We start from the raw sequence: 15,265 nt of genomic DNA on the forward strand, positions 1-15,265 counted from the left end.
CTTTGTTCAAGACTTTTAGACTTGTGTTGAACCTATTTGCTTGTTAATAAAGGTGGTCGTATGCATCTTTCCAATGCAGAGGCCGGGGTTGTCCCCCTTTTCAAAAAACACTAACTCATTACTTGCATTGCTTGCAAGGCTTATAGTGATGTGCATTACCGAGAGGACCCAGAAATATCTCTCCGATAGTCGGAGTGACAAATCCTAATCTCGATCTATGCCAACTCAACAAGTACCATCAGAGACACCTGTAGAGCACCTTTATAATCATCCAGTTACATTGTGATGTTTGGTAGCACACAAAGTGTTTCTTCGGTAATCAGGAGTTGCATAATTTTATAGTCATAAGAACATGTATAAGTCATGAAGAAAGTAATAGCAGTAAACTAAAACGATCAAGTTCTAAGCTAACGGAATGGGTCAAGTCAATCACATCATTTTCCTAATGATGTGATCCCGTTTATCAAATGACAACTCATGTCTATGGTTAGAAAACATAACCATCTTTAATCAACGAGCTAGTCAAGTAGAGTCATACTAGTGACACTCTATTTGTCTATGTATTCACACATATATTATGTTTTCGGTTAATACAATTCTAGTATGAATAATAAACTTTTATCATAAAATAAGGAAATAAATAATAACTTTATTATTGCCTCCAGGGCTATTTCCTTCATGAACCATGTCTTTTGCTAAACGTTGATGCATCTGTGTGCTTTGGGATATCTGAGCTTCACTCAATCCATGTAAAAGGCATGTTAATTTATGCACAACACAGCTGATAAGTTATGCGCAAACACCGTGATAATTTTGAGCCAGGGGAAAGGATTTTGAAAACACCTCCGGTAACTTTTGTGTAAATGACATGATAATATACTCCGCCATAGAACTGATAATTTACGCATGGTTTGAGCTATTAAACACCTCCGGAGCGAGTACGAACATGAGATCTTGTTTCAAAGATCTCATTGCAACATATCTTTTATATGAAAACTGTTTTTGCATCCGACCAATGGTTTGAGCTATAAAACATTTTGAATTTTTGGTAGAGAGAATCTAGGATGATGTCAGATTTTTTTTGTCCTCTAGTGTATGCATATAATAAGACGAAGTGAGTCATTCTAATGCATGCATGCACTTAATTAGATGAAAAGTAGTGTGGTGTGTGCCAAATATCAAGTTCCAAAAAGATAACTGATACGAATTTCTGAACACAAATGAATTCCACAAGTTGCATTCATGTTCCCCACGTACAAATTCAATATACACTGCATGCTCAATGACAAGCTGAAGAAAAAAGATAGCTACTACAAAAATAATAATTCCACGATACTTTGAGCGATTCAACTTTCACACACCTCACTATTCACAGGACTGCAAGGAGGACGAAAATAAAATAAAATGCGCGACAGATCAGCCATGGACCAGTACCTCATTTGAAGTGACCGGAGGGGCAGTCGAGCGAAGTCCTGTCTCATCTTCAACACTTGGTTCAGCAGCAAGCCCTTCCAAGGCAGAAGGTTCTGCAGGAGGGATTTCTACTGGGTTCTCTTGCAGCTGCTGTACCTTTTCTCTTGAAACTTTTGGTTTTGTCTTGGAGGTTTTCTGCTTTGTAGCGATAGGTCTCGTTTCAGCCTTTGCAGTGATAGATGCTACGGAGGGAGCTTTTGTGACCAATCTCTGGCCGGGTTTGCTAGCAGTAACCCGAGGTTTATTATTTTCCGCACCTCTGTTTACCTTGGCTGGATTAGTTGTGCGCCGTGGGCTCTCACATGAGACGGAGCCATCTGCAGAAGCAGCAGTGACAGAACTGGTTGGCTTGTGTCGGCCAAGCTTCGGTGACCTAGCACGTGTTGGTGCAATCTGCAAAAGGCCACAAGTTTATATCAGGATGCTATGTTTACGAATGTAGCATCGCAAATATTTACATGAACAGGACATGCAGTAAGCAATTCTAACATCTTAGTACAAACTAGCAGACATACACTGTATATACACGAGGAAAAGCACTCAAACATCATCAACAAATAAGGATCAAACATCATCAACAAATAAGGAACTTAATCTAACTTGTGAACCAATGACATACAATGGAGAATGTGTTATTAGATCCAGGAATATCAAATGTGCATCAACTAATATCATAAACCTAGTCACCTAGTCACCTAGATTAGCAAGAAACCTGTTGATCCACTATTCCAAATAGTTGTCAGACAAAACAACAAGACCTATCGAGTCAGTACCACAGAAGCATTATGAGTTGTATAGTTATCTCAATGCTACACTGATGTGGATGCAGTAAATATTCTACGTTAACCTTTAAATTTTAATCATCAGGAAGCATTATGGTAGCGTGTGCGTGCGCGCCGCCGTGCGCGCGCGCGCGGGCGTGTGGTGTTTAATAACCCAGGGTGAAGAATAAGTAATTCTTCACCCTAATCGATCGACCGAGCCACATCTTGCTTGGGTCTAACCAAGCCACGGTTCATTTGATCGAGGCAAAAGCCCACCGTAAGATTACAACGGGGTTGAGGTTTTTCTACGTTTGATGACTTGACTTGACTCGATGCCTGCCCTCGTCCTCGTCCTTTTTTTGCTTAAATAAAACCTACACGTCTTTTCCGCACCTCCCCGTCTTTTCCTAATCTGCTGTATACGGTTTCAGGCGAACGGCGGCATGGTGCTTGGCGGCGATTTGGCTGGGAGTGAAGCCATTGTTTGGCATGCTGGTGGGGCGGCGTGCTGCTCGACCGGCATGGTCTCAGCGATGGGTGGTCGCCGTGGTGTGTGGCGTCTGCATAGGTCTAGGGCCGCGCTGTGCACGTAGATGTGGCTGGTGACCCCGCCGGAGCTGTGGCAGGTGACCGCGACAGTGGATTAGGCGTCCGTGCATGGGCTGCTACATGATAGCATTGCCTCTGTTTGGATTGAAGTTTGGTTGGGCTTTTGACTGCATGGGAGGAGGTGAGCAACCCCAATTTTAGTGATTTCCGTTCCCAAATTCCAGTTAGCTCCCGCTTACGTTTCCCTTTGTCATGTTCTTCCCAAATTGATATCCATGCATCTGGGTGCTCCGGCGCCCCTCGAGGTCCTGATTTGACTACCAGCCGGTGGATGTGGGTTCTCCCGGTGGTGGAGTTGAAGGGGCCCCAATGGCTAAGGACTTGACCGGCAAGCTGGAGTCCACCACAACCAGCGTCCTCGAGCTCTAACACTAATAATCATTCATCTAGTCACGTGGGTATATGTAGCCATCTTTGCTTGCTTCAATAATTTTCAGTTAGTTGAATTCCCAATCTAGTTCGCAGTAGACGTGCAAGTAGAATCTTGCCTCCTGGTTGGTCAGCTGGTCACAGAGACAGTTTAGGTGATGTTCGCCCGGCACTAGTTCGGCCGCGACCACTTTGTGTTCTCCTCCGGCTCTGACCTACAGCTGCTTGCAGGTTACTAATCTTCTTCTATCTTCCATAAACAGAGGTGTCGATCCTATTGCATCTAATGAGTAATGACTCGTCAGGCCATATGGTGTGTTTCTTTCTATCTATTGTGATCCATCAAAAGTTAATTATTAGATTAAGCAATAAGAGATAATTAGTGTATTCATTATTAGATCTTTGTGGTTTCTGGTTCTCTCAAGTCGTACTGATAGAATTAAGCAATAAAATGTTGGCTATACTGTAAATAGGTATGTACTGATTTTGGGATTTATATTAGCTTGCAGACAACAGTTTAGCCAAAAGAAAATGAACAGACATTATAGCTAGTACTAAGAGGACAAGTATTGGAGCATATTCATTAGCTTGAAGAGAACAGTTGGCTATAAGATAATTGGGTTATTGTACTGATTTCAGGATTTATATTAACTTGAAGAGATGAGAGATATCTTGGCTCTGTAGCTGCAGAATCAGAATGGATTATAATGTGCCTTAGCTATATTTTTTTATTGATGCCGACTAACCTCTATGATATTTTTTAACAACTAACCTATGACTAGCTATGCAGCTTTCCATGTAAAAAATTTGGAAAACAATGGCTTACTTTCTGCATGACACCAAAGCATGAATTCTGATGCATCATAGAATGATTTTTCTTATCTTATCACGCGAAATATTCGTTGCTACCAAAATAGTACACATACATCAACCATTTGTTACTAAAACAAGAATCCTAAATTATCAACTTCCTACTTTTTACTGGAGCTTATGGATTTAGCATATGTTTAGGCACATTTTATTGAAGCGAATATAATTTTTGTTTATTGCTCAGCCATTGATTTTACGGAATATCCATATCACCATTTTTTCATTCAGATTCTTATAGACTGAAAAGCATTGATTTTAGTCTTCTTTAACATATCTTTCTATCTTCCAGAGCTATCCATTCAAATATCAGTATTCTGCATAATCTCTTGTGAAGTAATGTTCGGCACCATAGTTTTCTGAGTAAATCCAACGTTACCAAGAAACTGATTTTCGTTTTATGTCCATGGTTCTTTCTTCGTTAGATGCAATCTAAGTTCTAAATTTGCTGTTTTCAATACTATTGTCTTATTCATATTCTTGGATACTGTAAATTATTAAAGTAGGTTAATAACTAGAACGGTAGAAGCATGGTGTCACGACAACAATGAAAGGATGTCACTGTAATTCATATCTGTTTTATGTATTAATTATGATTGCATATGCACCATCACCCTTATACTCTACAACCTTGCTATACGTACGATGAATTTCCGTCCAACACTCAGTACAATTAGACAAATCATAGATTATCAGTTTGTGGGCCATAGCATGTGCTGTCTGGTCGTACGTAGGGCAGTTTTGTATACTCTATGTTCTGCATCAAAAAATCCATGCTGTAAAGTCAACTTAATCTTTTGCCCGCAAAAAAAGAAGTCACTTAATCTTTGAATTTCTTTGCATCTGGCAGATAGTGTTGTTGCTCCCGTGATCAGCTTGTGATCGGAGAATTTAGGATGCAACACTATGGCAGACAAAGTTGGACGGCTAGCTTTTCATGAGGATCTGCATGGAAAACAGGGTGGTGCTCAATATTCTTTATGAGAGCCCTCTAAATGTTGGGCAAAGGAACTACAGCTGAAACATCATTTTCTGTTTGGTTATGTTGGATTGAGAGCAAGAACCTCTGATGTATTACTGGTCTCTGGAAGGTGGAAGGGGCTGCTGTAAACTATAAATACGAAACCTTTTTTTATCGCAAATTTTCGTAGGTAGCTTACCAAGCTGACCGCTTGGTCGAAAACATATTGTTCATAGCATGTAAGATAGCTTCAGATTTTGTTTTGCACCCTGCGTCTTTCAGGTGGCGTTCAGGCAGGAAAATGTCCGTGCTTTTGTGATAATTTTCTCAAAAATCTCTCTGGCAACTGATTGATCCAAAAGTATTTGCAGGCTGGAAATGCTCAGATTTTCAGCGTGGCTGAATTTGATGTGGCGGTCAGAAAGTACAGATGTTGTGCAAAATAAAATATTCATGCAAAAATGCCTTGGTCAAACTAATTAAACAGAGCATATTACACAACTGTGCTGGCGTGTGTCATAAATTTACGTGGCAAGACTGGTCCTCAACTCCATGCCGTAAGTTCACCTCAGGTGGCCCTCAATTCCATGCCGTAAGTTTACCTCAGGTGGCCCTCAACTCCATGCCGTAAGTTTACCTCAGGTGGCCCTCAACTCCACGCCGTAACTTTACCTCAGGTACCCAACATAAATTTCAGTGCATGTGTGGCGTGTACAGTTTGGCTGGGGTGAGGAATAAGAGTTCCTCACCCAGGGTGACGAATAGCGCCGTAATTTTATGTTTCACCCCCCTCTATTTTACCATCAATGCACCGTAATTTTATGTTTCGTAAGTTTTGTCTTATTTTTGACATAAAAATATACCGTAAGAAAATATATATATATATATATATAGGGCCTTATCCATGAGCCAATGAACATTCGGTGGTACTCTTGGCATGGGTGCAAAGGTAATGTGCAATAAAATTGAAAATTAGCAAGTATTCCCTCCGTCCCAAATTACTTGTCTTAGATTTGTCTAGATACGGATGTATGTAGACACATTTTAGTGTTGATACATCTGTATCTAGACAAAATCTAAGACAAGTAATTTGGGACAGAGATTATATGAAATGGAAAGCAGAAACTGAACACAGAAAGTCCTCCAAGACTGACAAGCCAATGGAATTATGCCATACCTCCTCCGTCCGAAAATATAGTGCGTATTAGATTTTTTTTTCAAGTCAAAACTTGTGAATTTTGACCAAGTTTGTAGAAAAAGTTGTCAAAATCTAGGATACCAAATCAATATCATTAGATTCATCATAAAAAAATTCATATGATATATATACTTGGTATTGTAAGCATAGATAATTGTCTCGATAAACTTGATGAAAGTTTGTGAAGATTGACTTTCGCAACCAATGTGCACTATGATACATATTAGGGACTAAGGACAAACATAATCATTTAAAGTGTTATACCCAGAATTACACATTTTTACTAAAAGCCTATGTGGACAATGGATCTCGTAACATGTATTCACATACTCATCTTCTCTAACAAGTGTGGCCCGTTGTGAACAGAAAGCTATACATCAGTTGTAATTTCTGGTATCCTATCATCCTTGTAACTTACAGCTAGTTATGCAAGATCTCTTGGCGAGCATTCGAATATCCGCCTGCTCTAACAATCCTATGCATTTGAAACAAACATATTCTAACAAAGAAAAATGAAACTGCAAGCCAGAGACAAAGAGTTGGTAACATCTCTACGTTATTCTAACAACAGGAAATAGAACCATAGAAAGATTATTTATCCTACCGCATTAGAACTCATCAAACCATATGTCATTCATGCTTTCAAAGAGAAAAAACAGATACATTTGAATCATATGGAACTATTTATAACGAAGAAATAAGCAACTTCGGAAAAAGTGTATCGACATAAGTACCTTTTTCAACTCAACTTTAGGAGGCTGCTCCTTATAGAAGCTTGGCATGGGGGCTGCTTTAAATGTCAGGCTCTTCCTAAGCCTTTTAATCTCGGCCTCTTGGCTCTCCTGAGTGATGAACTAATTCTTAGAATCAAAGCATACAGATGATCAAAAAGGTTTTACATGAATTATACAAAAGCAGCTCTCACATAGACTAATGAACTAATTATTAGAATCAAAGCATACAGATGATCAAAAGGCTTTACATGAAAGTAGTTCTCACCTTAGATTTTTCCTGCAAATTCGTTTGTTCAATCTCCTTGGCATGAATTTTCTCCTCAAGTTTCTTTAAGAACTGAAAGAAAGGAACAAGTGCATGCTTAATATAAAACAGAAACAAACATGCAACGACTAATTAACACATGCCACTGTGGAAATTAGTTACCTCTTTGCGCTTCTCAGCACGCTCCTCCAATCGGAAACTAAAACCAGAGGCAGCAGCATTCTTGCGTTGAGTATTCGTGCTCCTGTAACACAACACCAAATGGCAGCATTATGTATTAACACCATCGTAAAAAATAACTGAGCAACAATTGTGAACACAAAAAGGCTTTACGATGTAGTGGAGTGCACATCATCCTCCATTTTCGCTGGAAATGACTGCCTGTAAGGTTTGGCAGTGTTCTCATTTGACCTGTGAAAGAATGCCAACCATTTGAGTGTAAGAAAGCAACAAGTTCAGATAAAAATTTGTTTTTATTTCATTGATCAATTAGTGTAACACTACAGTGGACTACCTTTGATTGTACGGTACAGATAAAGCAATAACCGAAACCACAAAGTCAAATGCAAGAATGCCCAAAAATGTGGTTTGGTAATACTGACTTACTCTTGGACTTCAGAAGGAGTGTCGTTTGGAGTTGAGTCCACCGATTCAGGCTTCATAGGCTACGTCAAAGAAAATAGAAACTAAGTTCACTAAAATGCAACTAAAAACCTACAGACTTTCGACATCCGAGTAACCAACTAATTGAGATCAGCACCTACCATGGATTGATGAGCGGCAGGAATCTGAGCCAAATTCCCCTTCTTCTCCGTGCCCCGTCCTGCAATTCCACCCCAATTATGTACGTGAACCCAACAGCAACCGTCACAGGTTAACTTAGGACAAGCCCAAAACTAACCAGATGACGCTGCAGTTCCATTTGGCACGGCACCCTTCCCCTCTGGCTTGGCTTGCTTTGCCAGGGAGGTCATAGCGCCGCCCTTCCTGGCGCCGATGGTCCCTCTCGCGGGGAAGGAGGCGCTTTGCGACAGACCGGGCTTCTTCCCCCGCGGTGCCGCCGAGGCAGACACCACCTTGCCGTTCAGCACATTCCCCTTCTTCCTCCCGCTCGCGTCCGCAGATCCAACCTTCTGCGCACACCAACACACACCATTAGCGGCAGCAATGTATTAGCATGCACCAAAGTATGCCACGGAGTAAACTGAGAACCAGAATTCCGCGACCCCTGCACCTTGGTAGGCGCCCTGGCCGGCTCCTCGGGAGATGCCACCGCGGTTGCAGATCCGACCAGCGCCTCCCCGTCAGCGAGATCCACGTGATCACCACCATCCACATCCACCGGCGCGGCCACGGCGACGTCCTCCTTGCGAGCCTTGACGACGATGTTTTCCTCCCCTCCAAGTCCATTCGCCGCCGCACCTTCCTCGCGCTCACCCTCCATCCCCGCGTATCAGATCCGAGCCGGACACCACCGAGATCCGGCCAGGACCTCCCCGTATCACTAGCTTGCCGTCGATGGGGGTCAGCACGCGGGGGGCGGGAACCACCACCCACTGCGGGCTGCTGCTGCTGTCGCTACGGGTGGCAGAGACGGGGCAGTAGTGAGAGGTTGCAAAGGGAGCGAGCATACCTGGCCAAACGGGCCGGGCCGGCTCTTTGTAATCGTGCCTGGCCCGGCACGGCCCGCCAGGGCACGATTACTATACGGGCCGGGCCGGGCCGGCCCGCGTGCTGCGCCCTCAGGCCCAGGCACGGCCCAGTTAGTAAACGGGCCGGCACGTTGGCCCGTTTAGCATGGTGGGCCGCATATTTCAATCTATTATTTGACGCACGGACCGTTTTTTAGTCTATTTTTACATGTTGAGCCGTGCCGCGTGCCGGGCTCGGCCCGTTTAGCCCGTGCCGTGCCTGGCCCAAGACAGGCCGTGCCAGCGTGCTCACGGGCCGGCCCGAAAAAACCGGCCCATTTGGCCAGCTATAGGAGCGAGGGCAAAAAAGAAATATTTTCCTTTGTTTTTTTAGACAAAATTCGAAGTTTTTATTACGCCGTCATAATGTTCATACGGACGAAAAAAAGTCCATCCAGCTGACCTAGCCAAACATGCCGGCCAGCTGGTAGAGATAAAACGTGCTTTGCAAACTTGTGAGCCTCGTCGAGCTCCTAAACTCATGACCAATATTACAAGTATGAAAACTTGACGAGGTGCGGTTTTCGGCCACGCGATCGTGATCGAACGCTCTAGATGATGGAGAGGGTTTTGGTGGGTTTTGGGCCAAATTGGACGGGTGTTGGGCTGCAACACACACGAGGTCTTCTCGGTCCCTCGGTTAACCGTTGAAGTATCAAACGAAGTCCAAATGGTACAAAACTTGACATGCGGTCTATCGCTAGTAAACCAAGGCCACTTGGCAAGTCTCGGTCCAATCCGAAAATGTTTAATCCCCACACACGAGAAGAAGGTAGAAATGACCACCGGAGGAGAACGGAGCGCCGGAATGCAAAACGGACAACGGGGAAAATGCTCGGATGCATGAGACGAACACGTATGCAAATGCAATGCACATGATGCCATTATATGAGATGCATGACAACGACAACAACACACGGAGACAAAAACCCGAACCCGAGAAAATATAATAACTTAACGCCGGAAACGGCAAGAGTTGGATTACATATTAGGTAAATCATATCCGGGGTGTTACACTTAGACTATATATACTCCCCCACCTCCTTCTAGTTAGGGTTAGCAAAGTAGTAGCTCATTAGAAATAGAGCTTTGCTCATCCATTACGGATCTACTCCACGAGAGAGACCGCGGCCCCTCTTCGGAGAAGATCCCCCTTGGATTTAAGACCCCCTCTTGGGTGGCCCCCTTCAAGACCTCCTCATGGAGATGAACCTTACCTTGTATCTTTCCCTTCGTTGTTCATATACCTTATGGATGTTGTGTGTTTGATTGCCTAGTGGAAGTGTGATTGGACTTGTTCTTGAGTGTTTCCCCTTGTGATCTCTCTACGTTCTCCCCTCGTGTTCTTCATGTTCTTCGTGGGATCCGCTCCTTTCATGAAAGATCGGCCGTATAGGGTTCCACCCTACATCATCTTGGTATCATGAGCCACGTTGATCACGATTTCGGAGCCTCTCCTCTTTGTTTTCTAGCCTAATTTTATTGATTTCGTCCTAAATTCGAAAATCCCCACCAAAAAAATAGCCCCAAATTTTTTGTGATTTGTTGGTTTTGATGATGTTTTGTTGATTTTGATCCATGGATTTGCTTAGTTTTGAGTGGATCTAGCATCTCCCCAAGTTTCCCCACCTTCCATCCACGAAATCTCATCAATTTTGCCCTTGGAATTATCAATTTCCGCCCCCAATTCAAAAATTTCTGCCCCAAACGAGATCTGGAATCGTCGGGCCGGACATCTAGACCCCAAGCTGGGCATCCGGCTCCTGGAGCATAAAATCTGCTCGGTTCTGGACATTAGCGCCCGAATATTCAGGCCCCGACCCCGGGTGTCCGACCCCTGGAGCATCAGCCTCCTGTGTTTCACTGTTTTGCCCATAACTTTCACATCTGGAGTCCGATTTTGACATTCTTTAGCTCGTTTTGAAGCTATTGACATCCTCTATCTAGATAGGTTCCAACACCATTTGACTCCATCATTTTTGGCACTTTGGCATCTTTGCCTAGGGCTTTCACCATAACTTTCGCAAAACCACCATAGCCTTCTGCAACCTAACCCATTTTGTTCCCCTTAGCATTTGAGGTTGTTTGAGTTGTGATTCGAGTCTCCTAAGGTGTTTCAGCTACTTAGGAACGATTGCTTCTTCATCAACCACCACCACCACCTTAACTTCCACATAGGCTTGACCACCATACACTTCCGCCACCCCAACTTAACCCAATTTTGTTTGTGTTGTGAGTTGTGTCTCCTAAGGTGTTTTGGCTACTTAGGGACCGTACTTCGAACTCCGACACCGTGTATAATCCACCACCTTACCCTCCACTTCCGCATTGCTTCTCAAATCCCATCATTGCATTTCCGCAATCCCATTGAGCTTCTGCAACCACCACCGCATTCCCGCTACCACCATTTGACATTTGACATTTGAGATTTTGAGTTCGCGGTTTTTCCGTTTCCTAAGGTGTTTCGGCTACTTAGGGACGACTCTCCATCATCTTGGTATCTACATCAAGAACACCGCGACTCATCATCGCCATGGACGATAACCTCCATATCATCTTGGTATCGTGGTATCCCTCCATTGTATATTCCCTTCCATTGCATTGATAACCCCTAGCCCATTTTGTGTCACTTGCCTATCGAGACTAGCCATTTGTGTATTGCAGGTAACGTTACTTGTGCACATTAGTGATCTACACCATCCATTGCATACATACCATATCATATTGGTATCATATCATCCCTTGTGTCACAAGATTGTTCCCGTATATAACCAATTGCTATCTTGGTTTGTGCATTTCGCATTGTGGCCATATACAAAAAAAGAATAAGCTTTTAAGCAAAAGAGAAAGAGCAAAGAAGCTTGTAAGCAAGTGCCATAGCATCATACCCCATTGCATATAAGATTGTCATATCTGATCATCTTGGATCATCTTGAGATAAACACCGGGAACATCATATACATATATAGCATACTTTGGATAGAAGTCGTTGCATTTTTGTCTCCTATAGGTTGTGCACAAGTGTCGTATCCGCCTATTGAGCAATCATGCTAGCGTCTCTCTAGAGTTGTGCAACAAGAGCATTTTCGTGGATTCCACATTTTGAGCTCATTCCTTTGTTGCACGACCCCATTTATCTATCCGTGTGTGTGTTTCCATGTGCCATATATTGCTATTGGTCTACTTGTTCCACTTGCGAATTTGTGAATCTCTTTCAACATTATTGACTCTTGCTAACATTTTGCATTAAATTTTTGTGCCACTATCCTCACCGAGCTACTCCATAAGCTTTAGTTTGTAGGTGTGAGTGAACAAGTCCGGTACCAATTCCATTATTCTTTCATCTCACATTGAGTGAAACGCGATACATTCTCAACTTTGGGAAAAGGAAACTTGGTATTGTTTATCTCATTTCCTACTCACCTCTACTCGAGTCTTGTGATGGATAGGCAAGGCATTTTACCTTTGGTCTAAAACAACAACGACGAGTTCGATGCCACGAATAATTCTACCAACGCCAAGGTGCAAGATCAAATGGATGAGATCAAAGCCCTCATCAAGTCCTACAAGAGATCTTCATCATCTTCGAGAATACGCTCAAGTACACATGCTTCCGAGCTACCATCTCCGGCAAGGTCACATCGGCATCGACATCCTCACCAACAAGAACGTGAATGTCAAGAACTCAACACCAACAACCGCTCAACGTCTTCACCATCTCCCTTGGCATCTTCGCCTAGGGACATACGGCATCTTTGCCAACAAGCACCTCAAGACTACACTCAAGAGAAGCTCCCCAAGCTCAAGTCCGCGACTCCCACGAGCTACTATGACCTCGACACCGACCACAAGATTTCTTTCTATGGGACTCAACAACCCGAGGAGTATCTTGTGTGGGAGCGCCTCATGAACGACTACCTCAAGCTACTTCAAGTTCCTCTCGAAGATCAAGTGAAGTGCACCACAACGAACTTCCACGACTAGGTGGCTTCACACACCTTCGGAGAGCTATGACATGAGTTGGCCCAAGACGAAGAGAGCTTTGTGGCGAGAGTTCGTGCCTCCAACCTACACGGAACAACTTCTACGCCAATTGGAGAACACCACCCAAGGATCCAAGTCCATCGATGAGTACTTCAAGGAGATGAAGAAAGCCTTGCAACAAGCCGACGTGGACGACCCCATTTCGATGAAGTTCCACTTCATGATGGAATTGCACAACGACATCTCCAAGACGATCTTCCTCGAGAACTACAAGTCTCTCGACGACAACTACATTGGTGCTCTCAAGGCGGAACAAGAACTCATGAAGGCCAAAGCTTCTCCACCCCAAGCTCACTTCGCGACGACCAAGCTCCATGAGAATGAGCATGAGGTAAGTACCACCACGATGTCCAAGACCGACGAGCTCCAAGATGATGCTCCCAAGTTCGACTTCACCGCCATCCCTTTTTGTGGCATTGATGATGTCGAGTCTACTTCGACTCTTTTTCAAGATAGTGCGGCGACGACTACGACTACGGTGACCATCAAAGACCAAGCTTTGGAGGCGAGCGACATGGTGACGAGCAAGGATGATGCTTCCATCTTAGGAGGTGAGAGTGATGATGTGCCATCTTCGGCCTTCATCCACGGCGACGGCGATGAGATGGTTGAGCATGGGATTTTCCCTTCGACCACAGTGACGTATGATGACTTGAGTGACTTGTGCCACCATATTGAGAGTGAGAGTGACTTCACCACTAGCCACATATATGATGTGTTGCCCCAATTCCCATGTGAGGAGAGCCACAACCCCCACTACTTTAGTGAGATGAGTGACTCCACCATATGTGACTTTGAGTGCACCTATCTTGAGGGAGGGAGTGAGCCACCACATAGAGAGAGTAAGGCCACTATGATTTCTAATGACTTAACCTCTGCCTCTATTGTGTCTTCTCATTTGGTGCTAGGTCCCATATACGATGACGCGCCGATTCACGACGACTTCGTTCTATCTTTGGACAAGACGATGGCCATGGTGGAATATGATGCACCCCCACATGGTTCCATCAAGATGAAGATGACCATCATTTGGTCTTTTCCACCTCACCTACACCACTTGAGTGGAATGACAAAGGTAACATAGGTGACGATGATGCTCTAGTCCCACTTGTGGACATTCTTGACATTGATTGCTTGCATGATGTTGATCAACCTATTACCATGCTTCATGCTAGTGGGACTTCCCCATGTGATGATTTACCCATTTATGATGAGTTTGATGATTGCCACGTGCAGTCTATTAGTTGTGATGCCATGTTGCATATGATTTCTTGTGACAATTCCTTAGGTCACATCATCTTTGCGAATCCGCTTGACTTGTTATATGCTATGCATGAGATCAATCATATGTCATATTTGCAATCTCTTCATAGTGACTATGCATATGCTATTAAAATAAACCCAATTTGCACATATGGCATAGATGACAAGCCCATGGTTATTGGCATTTGTTTTTCTTGTGATGATATTGATATGCTCCCTTTGCATCATTTAGCTAATATGCCATGCCATTACCACCTAGCTTCGGATATGCACTATTTTGGATGCTGTCCTTTTTCTTCATATGATGTTTCCAATATTGCTCACGAGGGGACCCCCATAGTTTCCTCATACATTTTAGGAGATTTTGATTCATCCCATCCATTGCATCATCCACATACTTATGTGCACAATATGCTTCCTATGAATAAAAATGCTATTGTTGTGCCTTATAATTGCATGCTCAATTTGTGTCCCCATCGTGTCATACATAGTAACAATTCTTTCATGATGGATGACATGTTCTTATACCATGCTTCAAATTTCTTTGAGCGATGCTTATCTTGTGCTAACTCTCATGTGCACATACACATCATGATGGATGACGTGTACATTTACCACACACACAATTTCTTTTGCGTGTGTCTCTTTTGTGTAGGTACCCATGAATACTTGTCAACCTCACAATCCCACGAGTTGACAAAACGAGCTCTAGAGAGCAATGATGACTTGGGTCCCATGGATTGTCTTTCCCACCGCTCTCTTTGCGTAAAGACTCCACGCATTTCTTCTACATGTCCCTCACTTGGCTATGGGTTATTCTCCATTACATACTCTACGCCCATCTTGCCATGTTCACTTTGCATGACATGCTCATTCCTATGCCTTTGCCATGCATTTGTGACCCATGCTTTGCATTACACACGATGATTGATTCTCGTACTTGTATGTGTATTTGCAAGCTTGGTGGAGATATTACTTGTTATTGCCATGTTCGCTTTGTGCCCCATTCCTATGATGATATTATGAT

General features: G+C 43.4%; 1 protein-coding gene across 1 annotated transcript; it reads right to left on the reverse strand.

Moving 5' to 3' along the window:
* Positions 1-1,178: 1,178 nt before the first annotated feature.
* On the reverse strand, positions 1,179-8,789 carry LOC125551786 (protein WVD2-like 4). The gene is made up of 9 exons (XM_048715111.1): positions 8,475-8,789; positions 8,142-8,373; positions 8,005-8,063; positions 7,847-7,905; positions 7,574-7,651; positions 7,403-7,484; positions 7,241-7,312; positions 6,976-7,083; positions 1,179-1,866 (listed from the first exon to the last, which is right to left on the reverse strand). The coding sequence occupies exons 1-9, from the start codon at positions 8,682-8,684 to the stop codon at positions 1,417-1,419; spliced, it is 1,350 nt and encodes a 449-aa protein (XP_048571068.1). The 5' UTR covers positions 8,685-8,789; the 3' UTR covers positions 1,179-1,416.
* Between the last annotated feature and the right edge of the window lie 6,476 nt (positions 8,790-15,265).

This window comes from Triticum urartu, chromosome 4, assembly GCF_003073215.2.
Source record: "Triticum urartu cultivar G1812 chromosome 4, Tu2.1, whole genome shotgun sequence".
Lineage (NCBI taxonomy): Eukaryota > Viridiplantae > Streptophyta > Magnoliopsida > Poales > Poaceae > Triticum > Triticum urartu.

Coding starts and splice junctions, on each gene's coding strand:
- LOC125551786 (XM_048715111.1), bottom strand. CDS start 8,684: ATGGAGGGTGAGCGCGAGGAAGGTGCGGCGGCGAATGGACTTGGAGGG. Junction 7,652..7,846: donor ACTCCTTCTGAAGTCCAAGA/GTAAGTCAGTAT, acceptor ATTCTTTCACAG/GTCAAATGAGAACACTGCCA. Junction 7,313..7,402: donor GTGCTGAGAAGCGCAAAGAG/GTAACTAATTTC, acceptor CCTTTCTTTCAG/TTCTTAAAGAAACTTGAGGA.